The sequence below is a fragment of the Heterocephalus glaber genome, unplaced genomic scaffold (genome assembly GCF_053883595.1).
Source record: "Heterocephalus glaber isolate CG9 unplaced genomic scaffold, H.glaber_assembly_v1.0 deba00000347, whole genome shotgun sequence".
Lineage (NCBI taxonomy): Eukaryota > Metazoa > Chordata > Mammalia > Rodentia > Bathyergidae > Heterocephalus > Heterocephalus glaber.
The window spans coordinates 3216792-3238569 of NW_028258143.1; the positions used below are offsets into that span (position 1 = coordinate 3216792).

Here is a 21778-nt window from a genome sequence, read left to right on the forward strand (position 1 = left end):
AGTAGTGGCAAAATAAATTAACAATAGCAAGCAGAAGCTAACTCAAGCAGAAGCAAATGATAATAAAGTCAGACAATCTTGAGGGTTCAGTTTCTTTCAAACAATAGCCATGAGGTTTTGTTTTATTCAAAGAGTGGTACAGATATTATTGTCTGTTCTCGTACTCATATGCATGCATGCTTGCACAAGCAGGCATATAAAAATTAAAACTGAAATCTGGGCATTTTCTGCTTTGAACTTTAAAAGTAATTTAAAAGTATTCAAAAAGTCAACTTTTCTTGATTTCTTTTGTGGACTATTTAAAGAAAATTCCATAGAAGCAAAGGGGACATATTATTTGCATAACGCTTTACTATTTGAAATTGAGAATACATATGCCCTATTTTTATTACTGTAAAAAAGAATGGCACATAGTTCTTAAAACACAGTATGGTCTAAGCATGTTGATGATACCTTTTCACAAGTATACAAGTAGGTTCAATGACGTTTTATCAAGTGGTGTCCAATGTACAAATTTCTAAGCTTTAAAACCCTCAGGGTCACCTTTAAAAGAGAAATGGTATCAATTGAAAGAAATTTAAGGCCTGAGCTGGCCAGTGTGCTGAAAATGGATATTATTACTCTTCCTCTTGCTCTTGTACCTTTGTAGTCTGTGTAAAACTCCACTTAAATGAATATAGAAGTGACTCAAACAGACTCAGGAAAAGATTGTGATGATATGAGTTGACACCAAAGATATAGCAGAATTATGCCAGGGTCTATGAGTAAATGACATATTTAATTTGTGGATATTTTTCACAAAGTACATTTTTCCTCTTTCATTAAAAAAAAAACAAAATAAAGGATTTGCCCTGAAATATAATTTACCAATGAACTAATGAAGCATGGAGGTAAAGCAGACTTATCCTGTTCGGGCCTTTTCAGTGGTAGTAGAAAGCTCCCTCACCAAAAGGTGAGATTCTAATCCCAACCATCACAATGTCAGACCTCACTTCATATTATCCATGAGTTAAATTATGAAGCACTGCCTGTAGAGGGAGAGGAGTGGGTAGCACTGCACAAGTTACATCCATGTGACTATTCATGGAACACATTTGCATATTTCACTTTCTGAGAATTCCTGTAGTAAATGAACCTGTCAGACTTTATTTAATACAGTATTTCTGAAACTTATTTAACACAGATTTTTCTTGAAACACTTACTAAAATCCTGAGGAAGTAGTATTTTCCAGAACACTTGGGAAAGGATGCTTTCTAGATCTTTGGCTCCACATCTGAAAACTGAGGAGGGTAAGAGTACATAATTTCTGAGTTCCTTATCAAATCACACATTCTGTGATTGTATAAAATTCTCCATTGGTCACTAACTAGAGTCTCAAAATGTACATAAATTCCAGACAGAAGGATGATTTTTCTGACAGAAAGTAGTTAAAAAAGATTCCTCTGTATGTTGTATACTGTCACATAAGCCGTCTCTATTTTGTGCTTCTTTATAACATAATTTGAACATGTCATTCTTAACTTTGACATTAAATTAAAGTTTAATTTATTAAGGGATGAAATCCACACTAAATTTCCTCTGTACTATCAGTTTAAAATTATGTATATGTCTATAAGCCCAAAGGAAATAATGTTTTTTTGTCACAGGTCTATGACTGTTATTGTAATTCTGGCCTCCCCAGCTCACACTGCATGTTCCTTCAGCAGCAGGAACAATGTCTGCTAATTATTTTTTAATATTTCATTGCACATAGCATCAGATACATTGTAGATCCTTCTTATTTTTGCACAGGTATCCAATAATGAACAAATTGTTTAAAAAAAATTATAACACTTTACCTCATGTATTTAAATATTCTGTAGAGCCGGGGATTTAGCTCAGTGGTTCCACTGTCTGCCTCAAAGTCCCGAGTTCGAACCCCAGTACCAAAAAAAACCCCAAACAAATATTTTATAGAGTTAGAATGAATTGTATTCTTAATAATATCTTAATAATCTAATAGTCTTAATAATCTAATTCTCCCCTTCCCCGTACTCCTCCCCTACAATTACATATATGAACACCATGAAATAAGTCTCAAAGTCTCTATTTACTATGAAATGAAGAGACTGATAGCACAGGAAAATCATTCCTGCTTATTGATTTTATATGCATATTCACAATAATAGATTATGAAGAAATATTTTTTAAGTAGGGAAAGAGGCAAATGGGGTTAATCACTTTCCATGTGCCAGGCATAGCTATTAAAATTTAATTCATGAAAGTGTAAACAGAATTATCTTGGTGAAGATATAGAAACTCAGAGGGATTGCTGTTTTGACCAAGTGTACATGGTAAATGGCAACACTAAAATTTGGACCAAGTGCTTATAAAATTCCAAGGCTTCAATTTTTCTAACATGAAAACAAATGAACCTACTTTTAATCTAAAATTGTCTAGCTTTTGAAGTACTATTTTCAAAAGAAATTTTGAAAAGAATAACTGAGCCATTGGGTTGTTATGAAGTACTTCCAGTATATGTTTCACGAAACTGCCAAGATTCCAGAGTCCTTTTCTCTTTTTGCTTGCATGAATTACATGTTTTTAAAAATGTTTGTTAATAAAGTAGAAAAAATTGCCTTAGGCATTACATTTTGAGATGGTTACTTGAAACACATGTCTTTGTGCAATATTGTGAATCAACTTTAAGAAAAATTGTTCTTCAGGTTTCAAAATAGAATGGTGTGGTCCTAGGTGTGTGTTTGTTTTCTGTCTCTGTCATTATGATCTTCCACATCTCCTTTTGGTTTACATGACACATGTGCATTTGCTGCTACTTATAGGTCCCTGTGCCTAGGGTGCATACCCCACACCCCACCATATACAGTCCTGAAGATAAGGCAGCATTCAGTGGTAGCTGAGGGAGATATCACCGCACAGGGTGCATCCACATGTAGAATATTCTGTATGTTCTAGTCAGCACTAGGACGTCGCATACCAAGTAGACAAAATATTTGCAATTCAAGTTTTCATATTAAAATAGATATGTATATATTTATATAACATAAAATTAATCATTTTAAAGTGAACCATTCCATACATTCACAATATTGTATAGTTACCACTTTGTTTAGTTCTAAAACACTTCCATCATTCCAAAATAAAACCCCTTACCTTTTAAGTGGTTTCTTTCATTCCTTCCTCTCTCCAGCCCTAGCAACCTCCAATCTGTATTTGGTCTCCATGGACTTATCTATTTATTTAATTGGAATCACAATAGTGCCTTGATTTCCTCAGCATAACCTTCAAAGTATTAGGAGTCAGTTCCCTTTTATGGGTGAATTATATTCTATAGCGAGTGTATATCAGAATTTATTTATTTATCCATTGATGGACTTTTGGACTGTTTCTACCTTGAAGCTATTTATTGAAAACATTACCTCTAATTACCCCCAAGAAGAGCCTACTTCAATTGATATGAAATAGCTCACCGTTACATGGGAACCATCATGAGGCTGACCCCAATGGTAATAATGCCATTATGGTTCATTCTTATTCTGGACCCACAGAAATACATTAGTTTGTTACTTTAATAAATATGCACAGTACATGTGCTTATATGTACTGTATCAAAAATAGTTACCATTTATGTTTTATTAATTTCTAAAAATTTTATTTCGTATATTTAAGGTATGTAACATGAAAGATCTTTTAAATATTGTATGAAATCTTATTTGTATTTAGTATTAGATTTTATAGAATTATAAAATGTAATTTGGATAACTTAAAGACAAAATGTAAGTTCTACCCAAAAGCTCCAAAAACAAATCAAAAAGATTTTGATCTTTAGGTATATTTTTTGTCAATTAATTGGGATACCTGTTGATACAAATTATCTGGAATTTCTCTCTATATAATAATTATGAAGGGACAGGGATTTAGCTCAGTGGCACCATGCCTGCCTTGCAAGCCCAAGGTCCTGTGTTCGATCCCCAGTACCGAAAAGAAAAAAAATCTGACATAATAATTATGAAGCCAAAGCTTTCCCTTTTGAAACAATTTATATATTACATAAACCTAAGTTTCTTATCTAAGTATCATTTTAAGAGAGGCAAGTTTAATTAAATAATGGAGGCAAAAGGGAAACATACTATTACAATAATGTTCTTTGGTGCAGTTTGGAATGTTTTTCGAAAGCATTTGGAACTATTTTTCTCATAAAGTCACTTAACTATTTAAATGTTTTGATAGCATTTCCCTCTGCATTTCATATAATACAAAGGTAGTCCAGTTAAATGAGACACCAATTCTAAATGCCCTGATTAGAAGGGTTTCTACCAATCAGAAAATTCCATACTTTGCTATCGTAAAATTAACAATAATTAAACAATGAAAATTATTTTAATTAAAAATGCAGTGAGGCAGGGGATTTAGCTTAGTGGTTCCTCCACCTGCCTTGCAAGCAGAGGGTCCCGAGTTCGATCTCTGGTACAAAAAAAAAAAAAAAATGCAGTGAAAGAAGAAAGAGCTAGGTGTTTTAAAGTGTCCCTTTTGCTTTCAAATACCCAATTCTTTGACTCTTGATACATTTAAAAAGCTTAAATGGATAAAAAAGAATCTGAATTTTCAGAGTAAATATGATCTAACAAAATTAATGTGACACGTCATTTTTAAGGTGTATGTCTAACTCGGGTATAAGCCAGTTCTGTTCTTAAAATTGTTGAAATGTAGAATGTTTAAGCTTTTCTTTTACTTACATCATTATTATTGAAATTTCAGATATGTACCTCAAAGGCTTCACAAGTTCCTTTCTGACTTGATAACTATTATGTATACTCTTTGCATTTGACATACATATTATCAGTGGGTATTTTCTGAGTGTAAAATAACTATGGTCTTTTAAAAATTTTAAATTTTAATGTTAATTAAAATTACAATGCTTTCTTAAGTTACATAAACTGTTGGTTAAGGAAATGAAAGCTATCTCATGTGTGTTTTTAAGAAGTGTAGAATATTTTTGTTATATTTGAGTATAAGAACCATTTCCTTTGTCTGTATGTCATCACAGATAACTGGAGGGTGTGGCTGAGCTGTTCATCAGAATGGATAAATTTATTTGTCAGTGAATTTTCGTAATATACTTAAGAGACCAGACTTCAAGGAAAGCATATTTGCTTCAGGCCATCACTTAAGTAGTCACTCTCAACCTTTTGCTCCCTTAAAACAAAATAAAACATTATAAAATAATAACAATGGCTCTAGGTAATTTGAAGGAAATGGAAACATTTTTAAAACAACATTGACTTATTGAACTGTGCTAAAAATTGAAACATATAGGCTATAGTGGTTTTAGTAGTGTGAGATAAGGGATGTCAGCAGCTTCAATTTTAAAAACTAGAATATTTTTCCATTTTCAAATTGAATATCCTAAGAAATGGGCCAGAGATGGAATATAAAGCCAAAAGTGGCACCCAGTGACTCTACTCTCATTCTTGTGCAACCTCAATTTAAAAATGAGGCATAAGAGACAGATCATTGACATGTCTTAATTCCAATATAAAACAAATGAATAGTTATTTCAGCACCAGGCTTAGTGATAGGTGCTGCAGTCCAACATGATCAGGATGAATTCATCCCTAGGAACTCGGACTGATGCAGCAGGCAGGCAAATACTAACACAGAACCAGAGGAGTGTGTGTGTGTGTGTACATGTGACTGGAACACCAGCTCTCCTAGAAGCTCAACTTGGCCTTTCTGTGTTCAGAACTATATTCTAACACAATGAGAGATTTAAAAAATAGCCCCAGGATCTTTCATTGTTGGGTATCCTAGTGATCATTCAGGGGATATCTATGATTAGTCATATATATTTTTCTTCAAAATAGGATGCCCTCACTTATTCTAACTTGCTCTGCTTCTACCTTCTTGAACATCTAACAAGCAGCAGGGAAAAAGTAGATTCTCTAATAGTGGAAAAACTCTAAATATCTGATTGAATGTTCCTCCTTAGCTTTGTTCTCTAACTACACTGTTAACATGATAACTCTGGGCTGCCCATCTCTCAGAATCCAGTTTTCAGGAAAGGAGAATGGGTGGGAAGGAATCAAGTTTATTCAAAGGCTGGCAAGTTTTAGAAAGTAGGGGAGCTATCATCCCAAAGCTCTATCTCACAAGGGTCAAGGACCCAAAAGGTTTTTATCATGAGGGGAAAGGGAGCAAGGCAGGAAGACCGTGCTGAGCAGGGTCCTCATCTTCCAGGGTGTGCCTTTTCTTCTCACAACGTGACAGTGGACCTTAACCTTCTTGTATCAGGTCCTATAGTTCTTTTTTGAATTTACATGCTGTGTATTACATAGTACGTAGACCCCAAGACCAAGGAGGGATGTTACAAAGTCATCAGATGTTCTGGGTTCTGTAAATCTAATGAAGGATTCAGTAGTAAACAACTTAATCATCTACATGGAGTTTTCCTTCAACAAAAGGGTTACAGAGGTCTGAAGGGCAACTCCAAAGGAGCAGCCCTGTTACAGTATGTTTGCATCCACTTTCACTTATCCTATTCAACTCTACTGCTTTCTTATGTGCCTATGATGTTGTGATATACTAAGAAACACATATTTAGCCTTGTCCCAGGTTCTTAGCACAGAGCTCCTTAAATACTTGGATTTTCCTGAATGACAGGAGCCATAAAGGTGAGAGTAGTGTCTTTAATTGCTAGCAAGTCTCTTTTAGCTCCCCTCTAAGTTAGGTTAATGCATTAACTTGCGTGAGTCGAAGGTTGGACCTTTCAGCCCCATGCCTACTCTGACCTCCCAGGAGAGAAAAGGGCTTCTAATAGCCAGTGATTTAATGAGTTATAGCTATATAATGAGGTGTCCATAAGAACCTGAAGGACAGGGTTCAGCGAACTTCCAGGTTGGGGGACACAAAGATGTATTGAGATGATGACCCAACTAGAGAAGGTGTGGAAGCTCCATGCTCTTTATCTGTAGCATACCCTTTGCATCTTATCTGTTTGGCTCCTATGTTCATTTGTAATAAATGAGTAAACTAGTAAGTAAACTGTGTTCCTGTGTTCTGTGAGGAGCCTAGGAATTAGCAAACCCAAAGAGTGGGTGTGGGAACCTGCAATTTCTACTATTCTCAAAAGTATATGAGACCCCAGCTTGTCATTCAAAGTTAGATAGCTTTGTGTATTAGCCTTTGTTTTCACTGTGACCAAATACTGGAGAAAAACAATTTAAGGAAGAAAAGATTTATTTGGCTCATGATTTTAGTGGCTGCAGTCCATGCTTCTAGCTCCATTACTTTAAGGCCTATGTCAAGGCAGAAATGTTAGGGCAGAAGAGTGTGGCAGAAGAAAACTATTCACCTCTTGGCAGCCAGCAGAAAGAATAAAAGAATCAGAGAGGAGGGAAATAAGAACAAGATATGGTCCCCAATTCCAGACCCCCATGACCTACACCTGTCAACTAGGCCCCACCTTTTAAGTTTCCATAACTTCCCAATAATGCCATCACATTACCTCATCAGTGAACTAACCCACTGATGAAGTTGGAGTCCTCATGATCCAAACGCCTTTGAAAAGCTCCACTTCTGACCACATGAGACTTTGGGGGCACCTTGGATCTAAACCATAGCAGTAGTCTTGTGGGTCTGAGCCCTCAACCTGAAAGACCTGATGTAAACTCTAGGTAAATAGTGGCAGAATTAAAACAACTTGTAGGATACAGAGTTGATGTTAGAGATTTTGTCAATGGGGAAAATCCCCATACATTTAGTGTCAGAAATGTTAAAAGTGTACAGAAAAGAAATTTATATTTTTGTTGTAATATTTCTCTGGAAGTAGCCATTATTTACTAACTAATAATTTTTTTGTATTGTCCACAGTTTTTACATGAAATAATACTTATCTTTTCTCTTTCAGGTTGTTGAAATGTTTCTGTAACCTAAGCATTTACCGAGTTCTACGTAGTCTCCATTTCCCCCTGTTATTAAGAGTTATTAAGGGTTCTGTCATGCTAACTGGCCACTTTTCTTTTATGTTCTTGATCATTTCCACATCCCACATTAACCCACCTCTGATTTTGTCTGATTTAAATCCAGAAAAGTAGTTTTATCTACTTGCATCATCTGCCTTATTAGAGCTTAAACTCTTAGCAAAGTAAATCAAGAATTTAGCCAGTGTTGTGTTTTTGCCAACCAAGACTTCCAGATGGTATCCTCATGGGTGATGTCTCCCATCCCTACCTTATATGACTTCTGAGCCAATTTTATAATCTCTGTTCCCAAACCATATCCTCTCCCTCTACCTGGCCTGGCTATGGGGAATGCATTATCAAATATATATACGTGTATGTCATTCTCTCTCTCTTCCAAAGAGCTTTAACTTGGGTTGCACAACAGATAACCATGACATTATGATCTTTGTGATACACATAGATCTCTCTATATCACTTGAACCAATCTCTTTTCTTTAAAACAGAGTTTTTCCTCTGACTAGAATTTATTCTTAACTATATTACTCTGTGCCACGTTTAGTACTGGATTATTAACATCTTTGAGTTCATGTGATACTAACTCTATGAATGCTAACAGTAATTCTGTCTTGCTTGTCAGAAAACTAAAGCTTAGGGAGTTTAAGTTATTTAAGTAAGTAACTGAATTCCATTGCAGCATATTACAAGTAAAACATACACTGTAAGAGCATGCCACCTTAAGGCTGGCATAGTGGTATACTCCTATAATCCCAGCTACTAGAGAGCTTAACCAGGAGGATCACAAGTGTTCAAGGCCAGCCTCAGCGCCTCAGCAACTTAGCAAAACCTATCTCAAAATATTTAAAAAATATAAAATAAAGAGCATATTATCTTGCATGCAAATTCCCAGTTAAGCCAGCATCTTGTTTGGCTTTTTCTCTTGATATACAGAATATTTCTGCCCAAAGTTTTTATCCCTGTTGACAGCCCTTTAACTTTTCCTTGAAACTTTCTGGGAATTTTTACCATTTGAAGCTTTGTTTTATCCTCCATGGTTTCAGGTTTTATGATTGCATATTTGTGTTTTTTTCCATCTTCCAAAATTTAGTTTAAAGCCTTGATGTTGGCAAATTAGGCATATTCTTTCCCAGCTTCATAAAAAACAAATCTTCTCTGGTATACCTTTTATTTGAAGGATTTGAAACTGACTCCTAATATTGTCCATGTAGCAATCTGTTTACTTCTTATATCCTATTTTCTTTTTCAAGGTGTGACCTTCACTTTAAAAGGGGATAAGTACCAACTAGACCATCCCACCATACCCAAGTCCCATGTGGCAATTTTAGCAGTTCTGAAATCTGGCAGCACATTCACGGATATCTGCTATAAAGAAAATAATAGTTCTTTGGCTTAATCCTAGCTCAACCAAGTCAGAATCTCAGAGGATGAGTCCTACATATCAATAGTATTTTAAAACTCCCTAGTATTCTAAAACTTCTGATGTGCAACAACAGTAACATCTATAGCATTATGAGCTTTTTCTGGCAGTCACATTCAGAATAGAAGTGGGTACATTTTATGAGTCTTGGCAGGCTCCAACTCACACTAAGATTCATGCCATAGGAAGACAACATGCCTCTTACTTAGCTTGGCTACAGCTTTGCTACAGCTTTGTTCACAGAAATGAACAAGTTCCATGAGGATTCTCTTCTGACATCAATTAGCAACAGCATTGTGCCTACCTCCTAAGATCTGAGAATACTCCTAGAGCTTTGTGGTGTCTCTGGAATCACCCTACATGGAGAGCCCAGCACCTTTGGTGTTCTTCCAGTTGCACACTTCTCTTCCTGTCTCTCTTGGCATGTGTTCTTTTGCTGACTCTTCTCTTACCATTTATTTTCCCCTACACTCTCAACATATTTTTTTCTGCTTTCCTTCTAAGAAGACCTCCTACCTTTGTTTGAATCTAGGTCAGAGAGACACACTTAAGTGAATTTATTTTCTTTAGCAGGACACAGATTATCATTTAGAGTAGACTCAACCTGGGCAGGAACATAAACAAAAATATTAATTGTAACATCTGACTTCTACTTTCTAGAGATTCTTATTTGAGAAGAAACACCAAAGACATATGAATCCAGCAATCAACATGACATGGACAAGGATCTGGAAGTTAGGCCTTGAACTGAACCTGTTAGGGTAAAGTTGAGAAAGCACCTTTGATTGCTTATACCAGTTGAGTGAAGATGGAGTGATGGTATTCAATACGGGATATATATGTACCAAAGAGGTTATGAAATCTGAGAAGATTTAGATAAGGTAGGGTTGGATTAGGAGAGAAGGGAAGTTCATAAAATATTCAAACTAATACTTCTTCTCCACCCCAGGACTCATTTTCAGAACAGTTGCTAGACTCTAAACTTCAAAGGTTAAAAACTACATCTTCCATGTGCTCCCATGCTTGGCATAGTGCCTAGCAGAAGAGTAGTCTTATGAAATATTTATGGATTAGTAAGTTCTCTACCTATCATTGTCATAAATCTCTTTAGAAATTAGGTGAAACCTATGAGTTCTTTTCTAAAAAATAGGCAGATGCGCGCGCGTACACACGCACACACACAGAGTGGTCCTCATGTTCCTTAGAATTAGAGGAGGTTCAGGGATTCCCTGAAGCTCTTCAGGTTTCTCTGGTCAATGATTGGTGATTTAGAGATGTATGATACATGCTTATGTCTTAAAAATAATTCACTTTCCCATAGTTTAAACTTACAAGGAACTATTCCATCGAGTTTTACTGGCTGAAGAAAAGTAGTCTAGAAAAGGCATCATAAGCAGATTTTATTGTGTAGGATATCTATTTCTGTGAAACAATGCACACCTACTTTAGGCAGCTTTTTCTACTCAACTCATTCTCATAATTCTAACATTAAACTAAAGCCCTGTGGTTTTGAAAACCTGCTGAATGTATGAGTACTTACATTTTCCCAAAATAAGATGAAGTTGCTGTTGTACTTTACCTGTATAACCTTAGTCAATTGAACAAAAATAAAAAGAATCAACACAAATTGTGGAAAAAGAGAATAAGTTTGTGACATTTTTCTTTTGCTTTCTCTGAAGTATTAGCAAAAATAGTCTTATTGCTCCAACATAGACAGTAACACAATAGGAAGATAACCTATCTTCCTACTTGAAAACTATTCAGTACTCACATACAAACTGTGATTTGGTAGCCTTTTTGACCAAGAATAAGGGTAGAAGAAAGGAAAGCATTCTTAAAGCTGAAACTTTTGATACCAATTTCTAGTTGTAAGATTTTCTCCTATTCCTGATCTCCCAAGCTTTGCTGTCATGTTTTAATAGCCAGTTCCTAAGTATCTGAGTTATTTAACAGCAAACTTGAAGCATGATCCTGCTGTCATTTGTAGCCATCAATGCAACAGAGGCATTCAGTGAAGCCATTTAAAGCATATGTAAAAATAAAGATAAGATACCTGGATCACCAAACAATTTGGAGGCTTTTCTGAACATCTTCCCTCTAATTACGACACACAAAACATCAGTTACCACATTGTCCATGCTAAGCAGGTATGTTTTCTTTCTAGAACAGTTGCTCTCAGAGTGAAAAGGATTTATTGATGCAGTCTGTGCTATGCATCATCTATACATACTCCATTTCACCTAATGCTAATCCTCAAAACAATCCCAGGAGCTTGTTCCCATTTAATAATAAAACAATGAAGAATCAAGTAAGTTATTCTGTCGGTTGCAGGTTACTTACCTGTTGCTTGTTGACATTGAAATTTGAGTCCAAGGCAATTTGATTCTAAATGTATTTTGATATTCTCTCCCCACCTCTCTCTCCATTGTTATCAACCTCTGTGGAATTGTGAACAAAATATAAATAAAGTTGGAAGGACTATAGCTTTGCACATAAATTTCTTTGCCTTTAATACCAGTAAGTTCTTTAATGTATTACCAGACAAAAATGATCAATATGTTCTCCAAAGAAGGAGTCTGTAGCAAGCAATATATATGTGTTAGATGACCAGATTGATCCATTTTTTATTAATCCAGGGAAGTTAGAGTGTTTTGTTAATCAGTGGAAGCATGATCTTGTCCACGTGGTCCCAGGAGACTTGGAGTGACCTTGTACTCTCTCTGGTTTTGGCCTGGGTCAGGGGTTATGAGGCTAACAGGAAGCAGCTTCCTCAGAGCTTTGGGACTTTCATTTGACTGTATCTTTAAATTTTCCAATGGCAGAAATATTTTCCAGTGTACCACGGAAGTTGAGAGTCTGATATTTATTAAGACTTGTGAAAATAAAATGTGGACTTTAAAGTAAGTACGTGTTTAGTGTAACTACCAAGATTCAATCTCCAGCAGTCACCTTCATTTTGAAAAACTGAAACTTTATTAAGCAACTATTTGTGTCAAGATTTACGCCAAACAGCTTCCAGTACATTATTATATTTTGCCCTCAACAGTCCTGTGGCCTTTTTAGAAAGGATTGTGTCATTAATCAGAGTGGGGTGGTTGCTATTACAAGATAGTGATTCTTTCTGTCAAGATACTTTTGTAACTATTACACTTATGGCTTTTGTTATTATTCCTTCTAAGAAAAGATAAATGCTATTTACAAGAAGCTCTACTAGTGAGCAGAAATCTATTTCTGTTTAGACTGTGAGAAGGTGCTTAGAAACTGATGGCCCTTACACTGAGACAATTTTACAGCCCCAGAGCCAGTCCAAAGGGTGTCCCTTCCTCTTAAGTTTTACGTCTAAGTTTAAATTTCAGATTTGACCAATCAGAACTCAGAACTAATATCAGTGTTGATCACAGAAAGGGAAATGTTTCTAATTAGCTAACTTTAAAGCCCTATCTTAATCACTTAGAGCATTCTTGTGCACATCTGTGCTGCAGGAGTAACTGGATTACCTCCATGGTGTGTGTGTCTGGGTGTGCGTGTGTGTTTAAAGCAGTGCTATAACTCTATCCAAATGCGATTCAGCACTACTTTAAAGTTTAGAAGCAAATGTGTACTTAGTAATGTAGTTTAAAAACTGAAAACCCCTCCTACCTTATGTGTTCTTCTCTTGTAAATTTGGCTTGTTTGTGGAGGGCAGCCATTTCAAATGCTATGACACATACATCCTAGAACTTCTTTCCTCTTACTTCCATCTAACTTAAATGAGCACCAGAGCCAGGGCCTCTCATGTGGTTTTGCTTCATTTAACAATGACATCAGTATCTTTCCATTTGCCGTATTTTTGTGAAATTGTGCCTACAACAAATAGCGGTGCCCGTAAAAGAAACTGAGTCCTACAAGTAATTTTTCATTAGGGTAAATGATATGATAAACAACTAAAACCCAAGTGGTAATGTGTCATAAACTGCAGTATAAAATGTTTGATTCTATTCATGAAAATACTTTCTAAAGCTTTTATGCCTTTTATATGTCTTATATGTATACAGATTGATCAGTGGAAACATAATTTGTGCTCAGATATTTATTTCTATCAATGAATGACCAGATCGCTCTTGCCTATATTGGAAGAGAATCATTTTTGCCTATTCAATAACTCTTGAAAAACATTACATATAACAAAACTGAGCAAGATAACCACCTCTAGCTCAAGTAATAAACATGCAGCTGCCTTTCCCTACTCTGAAAAGTTGACAGAGGCTCACAAATGTTATTCTTTTTAAAATTGAAATAGTTGATATATTTTCCCCATGTAAGTAACATGTGCTCATGTGGAAAATTATGACTCTACAGAAAAAAAATAAAGGAAAAATGTTTATAAATCAATTCTTATTATGCACCTCTTGCCACTTGGAGATTTGATAAAGATTATGAAGATTAAAAATAGCATTTATTTGAATACAAATACTTAGCTGGACAGTGTGCTAAGCACTTTATGTAAATTTGCTCATTTAATTCTCCCCCATAACCCACTGTGTAGGTAGTAGTGGTATTAATTCCCCTTCATAGATGAGAAAACCAAAGCCCATAGATTTAAATTGAATCACCTGAAGTCACATAACTACTAGGTCAGTTAGTAGCAGTGTTCATATAACCTGGTAATAGCAAGCCCCACTGATTTCTAAGAATTAATTGAATAGCTTTTACCCGTAGTATGTGTTTCAGATATTCCATATACTGGTATAGGTTGCTTTTTAGTTATATTTATGAAGCTTCTGATATATTAGTCTTATACAGATGAATCTCTTCTTTACTTTTATGTTTTCTACCTTTAGTGCCATATTTTAAAAAGGTATTATCTATTCCTAGATTAAAATGTGGGAGGGAGTAAAAAATGCTAACAGTACTAGAAGAAAATAATCTTAAGCCAGAAAACCTGGTATCTGCCCAAGTTGTCACCAACAGAAAGAAAAAGGCAGTAGTAGAAGGAGAAATGAAGTTCCTCCCCGTCATAACCTATAGGGTCCGTCTTGTCCTATACACCAATCACATACCCTTCCAGCTGTGCCTCCTTCTACCCTTCAAGCTCCAGCAACAGCAGATCAGAGGAGGGATGGAGGAAAGGGGCTGTGCTTTCCGAGAATCTCTTTTGAGTGTCGAATTTCTTCATTGGACAATTGCAAAATGCAAAAACTCACAAAAGTGAGTTCTTTGGAGACACTCCTGTGTAGATCTTGCACACAAAAGTAACTGTTGCAGATGAAACCTTATCTAATCATCTCCTTTCAGTTCTTGCCCCGGGAGTATGCCCTTTTCCCTGAAGGCACTGTTCTTACACATAATCATTTCAATATCATGCAGCCCTGATCCCCCTCCCCAACCAGGCCCACAGGAAAAATATCAGGTATTGCCTCCCTGCCAAATGGTATGAATGCAGGCAGCTTTCCATGCTGCCCTTTCTACTTGCCCTGCCATGTAGACATCTTCACTTAGTCTCCTGCCTTCAACATATTGAACTTAGGACCACTACCATGATCTCTGTCCCATATTGAAGGCAGGCAGGCAGTAGTTTCTCCCAAGAATCCTTCTGTATTCTAAGAGTGAAAAGAGGGTGACTTTTAAGTCTTGGCAGCTTGGCAATAATCTAAGCAGAGAAATAGATATTAGGCTCCGCCTCTGGCAGACATTGCCATTTCTGTGAGGGCACTCTTGGAGCACATGAGAATATCCTGCTCTCCAATCTGTACCTATTATTTAAGCTGTTATACTGTGATAGGCTACTATTTCTCTCTTTAGTAAATACTGCAAAGATGTTCCCAGTAACTCTGGTTAGCATTTATAGATATTAATCCTTGTTAAAAAGAATCTTAGCAGAAATGCTAAGGAGGTAAGAAAAAGTGCTATGGCCAAAGGTTGTTTTGTGATGTGGAGATAACATATGATAGAAACATTCTCTTTTTTCTCTCTCTCTTTCAAAATGAATTGTCAGGCGCACGTGCCCGAGCGCGCCGGGTGAGGGGGGCCGGGACTCGCTGCTTGAACGCCCTTGGGCTGTGGCGGAGTGCACGCTCTCCCTTCCGCTTCCGATGCGCTGTCCTCCGAACCGGTGGAATTGGGGCAATAATATGTCTGCTCTGATGCCAGCCGTCATGCCCGCCTCCCGGAAAGCCACCGCCGCGATTATTTTCCTTGATGGATTGGGAGATACTGGGCATGGATGGGCAGAAGCCTTTTGCAGGTATCAGAAGTTCACATATCAAATATATCCGCCCACATGCGCCAGTTATGTCTGTAACATTAAATATGAGCATGGCTATGCCTTCTTGGTTTGATATCATTGGGCTTTCTCAGGAGGATGAACCTGGAATTAAACGGGCAGCAGAAAATGTAAAAGCTTTAATAGAGCAAGAGGTGAAGAATGCCATTCCTTCTAACAGAATTATTTTGGGAGGATTTTCTCAGAGAGGAGCTTTATCTTTATACACTGCTCTAACCACACAGCAGAAACTGGCGGGTGTCACTGCACTTAGTTGCTGACTTCCACTTCTGTCTTCGTTTCCGCAGGGTCCTATCAGTGGTGTTAACAAAGATATTTCTATTCTCCAGTGCCATGGAGATTGCGACCCTTTAGTTCCCCTAATGTTTGGTTCCCTTACTGTTGAAAAACTAAAATCGTTGGTAAATCCAGCCAATGTAACCTTCAAAACCTATGAAAGCATGATGTGTAGTTCGTGTCAACAGGAAATGATGGATGTCAAGCAATTCATTGATAAACTCCTACCTCCAATTGATTGATGACACTAAGAGGCCTTGTGTAGATGTATACCAGCAGCATTGTAGTAGAGTCTAAACTTTTTCCCATGCCCAATCTTAAAACTTCTAATATTTGCAGTGTTAAAATGTTTTGTAAATTCACATCAATGATATATAATAAATAACGTTTTCTTGTGGGCAATTTATGAAAAAATAAATAAATTGTCAGTTATCACAGATGCTTTTCTGATTAGTGTATTATTTTTTAAATAGTAGCCCAAGCCTTGAATAAATTGATGTTCATTTTTTTCTAGCAGTATCACCCTATTACAGTCCAATGAGAAAAACTTTATCAAAAGAGTGTTTTGTATTGCAAAGCTATTTCTTCTTCACAGTGTGTAGTCTTTCAAAGGAGTATTTTGTTGATCTTACTGACAACAAATTCAATATACCTAATAATACTGCATAGCAGGTCTTCATTGTCTTTCCTGTTGATGTGACAGTCACTCTTTACTGAAACCTTATTTTATATACTATTTGCATTGTAGATCAGGAATGAAGAGCTGAGTTTGCTTAAGCAATAGCTTCCTGTTTATAGTTTTTAATATTCCTCCATCAAGAAATAATTACCCTTCAACCAATCTTAACCTCTTTCCAATTCATATATGCAAACCATCTAAATAAAACATACACACAGTCCCACAGCACACATCAGTATATATAAACAGAACACAGAAGAGAATAGAGTAGTGTATGCATAACCCTTTCCTTCTCATTCACTCAGCAACTGCATATTGAGCATCTACTGTGGCCCATAACCCTGCTAGGGAATAGAGTTGATTTTGCTCATTTATTTATATGGAAGTAAAAATTAAGATTTGTTATAACTGAAGTTCTATAAAATTGAAATGTTATTTCTGGCTAACAAAGATAGTGTAACAAGTCTTTTGGTATCTCATTGGCTTGTTGCCTGCAATTCTCTGTTGGAAGACTCTACACATGGATCGGTTTTAAATGACTTTCAGCAGTTTACTGCAGGGCCATCTGGCCATTTGCTATCTGTACTCCTGAACTAACTTTCAGTTCTAGAATAATCTGGCTTTTGATACCCTTAGGACTCAGTTACATCCTGGCAAACATTATTGAAGTATTAAATGTTTGTAAATGAGGGCATGTGTTGACAGCTCAGGTGATGTGTGCAATACTTTACAATAGCCCATGCCAACATGACACAAACTTGTAATATAGCTAAATTATAAAATAATTACTTTTTAATAGAATATTTTTTCTTTTATTTGAAAATTTCTTTGAATAAGTACTTTTTTTCTAGGACATTTATCATAAAATTAAATATACACAGTTTCAATTTATATCCAGTTCACTTTTTAAAGAAATATTTGTATATTTCTGTGCTCATAACCCATAAGAACACTTAATAGAACTGATAAGTCTCTACTGAAAGTGCTATTTTTCCACTCTTCAAAGAAACGACATTTCAGGGTAGAAAGTAAAAACCTCCTCTGCAAATAATATTGAACCTCACAATAATGTTTAGCACATCCTGAAAAAGGAACATAGTCTCCTGTAATCTGTACACAACTGACATACTTTCTTTTAAAAAGTTAGAAGAGGAAGAATCAGCCATATAATGTTTAAATGTCTTATCTTTCCTCTAATTCTTTTTCCTATAAGAGCAGAGATTTGAGTTTGAGTGGACAGTGTACATACATGCTGGTTACCTAATAGTTTTAAGTACTTGTTTGTATCTTACAGTTTAGGGAACTGATGAGTTGTTTTGTTTCATTTTAAAAAGTGGTATCAAACTTAGATTCACAACTTTTCCCACTGACTTGCTTTGGCATATATATATATATATATATATATTTATTTATTTATTTATTTATTTATATATTTCTAGGCATGCTGAGCAATACATAAAAGTAGATTTCCACATTTTCTTTACCAAAATGAAGGAAGAGAATGAAAATAGGAAAGAGATATTAAGATTTTTTTGGGGGGGTGGGTTTTGAAACAGGGTCTTGCTTTCTAGTTCAGGCTGGCCCTGAACTCATTATATAGCCGAGACTGGCCTTAAACTCACTGCAATCCTCCTGCCTCCGCTTCTGAGTGCTGGGATTACAGGTATGCACCACCACACCTGGGTCGAGATATTATGATTTTTTTGGTACCGGGGATTGAACTCGGGTCCTTGCGCTTGCGCAGCAGGCGGCAAAACCACTGAGCTAAATCCCTGGCGAGATATTAAGATTTTGAAATATAAGAATCCAACATATGTCTAACTGGGGTCCAGAAGGAAAAATTAGAGAAAACATATGGAGCAACATTCAAAGAGATTTCTCCATTAAATTTCCGGAGAGTATAAAAATTAATAATTCTCAGAGTAAATGCATGTATTTAATTTAAAAGTTTAGACAGAACAAAAAGAGATTTATAAGAAAAATCAACATCTTTTCCCCAGTCCTCTAAGACTCATATCCTCCTCAAAGACTACCACTGACAAAATCTTTCATCATTTCTTATTTCGTGTTATTGAATTTGTAAATATGAGCTATCTATCGACTTCCTACCACTGAAAATGATGCTATAGCTAGCCCTCTTGTAATATATGAAATCATGTACATTTTCGTAGCCTTCCAACATGACTATATCTTAACTTTTTGTTAAGTAAATATTATGGGTTTATATTATTTTTATCATGTAAAAAGTGTTTCCTGCTGAGCCTCATTGGGTTCTGTGATTAGATTTTCTTTCCTAAACAACTCTTCATTTTTCATGTAGGTAAATATTGCTTTGGCTCTTTCAGCTTGATTTCTATGTTATCACAATTCATTCCCAAGGTCTGTCATTAGCACCAGTTCATCTTCATAATATGATCAGCCACATCAGTAAATCTTTCATTCCTGGGTGTTTTCTTGGATACCACCTTCCTGAAGACCATGAGTCTCCTGCTTCTGTTTGTTTTGGTTGCTTCAGGACCTTTGAGTCAACTGTGCCCTGGAATCTTCCTCATCCTTGCTTTACAGTCTCCTTTTAATGGAGCACGTCTACCAGTATCTCCTTGGGAAAGGATACTTGAGAACCAGAAATCTTTAACAACTTTCATTTCTGAGCCTTTCTTCAGCCTTCCTCACTGCTGGTTGATACTTGGCTGAGTATTGAACTCTCATGGAAAATCATTTCCCTTTGAAGTTGAGGTCATGTTACATTGTTTTCTGCCTTTTGAACTTCTCTTGAAGTCTGATTCCTGTCTATTTCTGACAACTTTATGTGACTTTTCTTATTCCTTTACTGGGAAAATTTTAATTAGGATCTTCCTTTGTAACATACTATTCTATAATTACTGGATGATTCCACTTAGATTGGCTTTTCATTCTTTTACTGGACATTCAATCCAGCAAGGATGGATCTAGCAAGGGTGGCTGTAGATTTGATAAACATTTGTTTGGACAATATATTATACATTCATAAAGACTAAATTTTTGGAAAGGAGGATTGGGGGGGTGGTACCAGGGATTGAACTCAGGACCTTGTGCTTTCAAGGCAGGTGAATGAACCCCTGAGCTAAATCCCCAGCCCCCCCGCCCCGTTTTTTTGGTACTGGGGATCAAACTCAGGACCTTGCGCTTGCAAGGCAGGCGGCAGCACCACTGAGCTAAATCCCTGGTCCCAAGGAGGATATTTTTGGAAGGAGTATATCCTAAAGGAGTTTTATAAAACTGAATAAGATAAACTCACATGAGTAAACAGTTAAATTAGCACTGTATATAAGCCAAAACACTGGAAATTAAGAGAGAATGGGGAATTGAGGTGTAACTATTTAAGATAAATAATACTAATCACATATACTATGTTGCCAGAAGAAGCCATGCAAGCAAGAGGTATACATGAGATTATCTGGAAGATGTTAGATTTTTCAGAATAATTTGTAGAAGTGGCGGTAGAAAGCAAAAAGCAATGAGACCATTGATCCTTTATGATTGACTGTACATCCTGGCTGTTTAAAGGAGAGACAAGAGGAAATCATGAACGTTTAAAACGGGAGAGAAAGCCAGAGTTTCTTTTTTTGACTGTCTTCAATGGAAGATTCTGTCTTCACATTCTCATGTCTGGCACAGAAACAGCTAATGCGGCCAGTCTGATAACCACAAAGTTTCTTTCAGTTTTAGTCTGCATTTTGTCAGCCCAATAAGTAGGGACATTTGCTTGTTCATTGAAATGTCTGTGGATCCTTTTTTTCTATCTTTTCAGGAGGTCTTCATTGTCCATGCAGGACATTTTTGCCTAGTGTCCTCTCACAGATTGCTGTCAATATTTCAGATTGGCTTTGAAAGTTAGTACCATAGGAGACAAAATTTGTTTCAGACACCAAACAACAAACATCAAAATGACATGGCCTACACAGCCCTGTGGAGGATGTCTATTCCTACAAAGCATTTGTACTGGCTACAAGTGGATTGTGACTGGCTCATCTGTGATTTGAGTTTATTCAAATAATGTTCTACCAGGAGGTTCTTATTGAAAAAGCCTTCATAAACATGTGCCACCTATTTTATGGGTATTAGCCCTCAGCCATCACCAGTAAAGAAGAGCATGAAGCCATACTCCAACCAAGTGACCAGGCCTATCTATCTTTCTGTTTAGTGCTGTGGCTTCCAAACATACAGTTTTAATTACAATGGATTTCCTTGGTTGTGATTCCTTTATTTAGTAAAAATAGTGTGGCAGGAGGTATAGTCAGTAAATGTGTTTGCATTTGAAATGCTGTGTCAAGATTTTTACTTTTGTACTTTATAGGTTTATATAAATCTGCTCACCATATAATTGATATATTAAACACATGTGGGCTAGCATGATTTTTTAATTATCTTTGCTATTTGCTTATGTGGCTAAATTCTAAAAATGTTAATTTTGTAATTAATTTCCAGCACATTGTTTGGTAACCATGAATAGTTCTTGTTATAAATCACCCAAAGCCTTAGATCACTGAATTGTCTGAATGTGTCTTTCCAGTTAGTTTTGGAAAAGTTATTTATTTTTGATTCCTGCATCCTTTCTCCTGAGTTTGGTTTTTATCCAGGAACCTACAGAAATCACTTTGATAAAAGTGGTTGATATTTTTTCTGCTGTCATATGTATTAGCCTTGAACCATATCTTCTTCCGTCACTTTTTTCATGGGTCCTCCTGATTTCTTTCAGACCGCCTTCTGTCTACTAATATGTCTCACTGGTTTATGGCCTCTGGTTTGGGTTTCATCCCTTTCTCCAGTGAATGCATTTTCACATTCCTTCTACCATCTCCTAAACAAAATATGTCACCACCCTTGTGGCTGCCCAGTGCTTTTCAGACACTGGCTGTGACCTCCTTGAGCATTTCCTAGACTGTTGTTTGTTGACCATTAGTTCGTAAGCTGCCTTTTTGGGGAGGTTTCTTGTTCCACAAAGTGTTAGATTTGGGAAACAATATATCACTATCATAAAACAGGTATATAATAGATATTTATTGACTAAACGAGTGAATAAATGGGCATATTTATAGTAGACAATAGCGTGTACTTTGAAAATTTCTTTAATGAAGAAACGTTTAATGTATTTAACCCAGCCTGTCCTATCCTCCTTTTCCTA

The 21778-nt window shown here is 36.2% G+C and overlaps 1 protein-coding gene across 22 annotated transcripts in view; it reads left to right on the forward strand.

Moving 5' to 3' along the window:
- Window positions 1–21778, forward strand: part of Qtman (queuosine-tRNA mannosyltransferase) — a 462684-nt gene that overhangs the window by 295945 nt on the left and 144961 nt on the right. For 16 of the 22 annotated variants that reach the window (XR_015445963.1, XR_015445964.1, XR_015445957.1 and 13 more), the window contains one exon: window positions 15372–15620. The exons of the other annotated variants lie outside the window; for them this stretch is intronic. Coding sequence is in view for 11 of the 16 variants with exons in the window: in XM_087197546.1 (XP_087053672.1) it covers window positions 15372–15620 (249 nt within the window). In the remaining 5 variants the exon portion in view is untranslated. The remainder of the gene's footprint in view (window positions 1–15371; window positions 15621–21778) is intronic. 22 annotated transcript variants of the gene reach the window in all.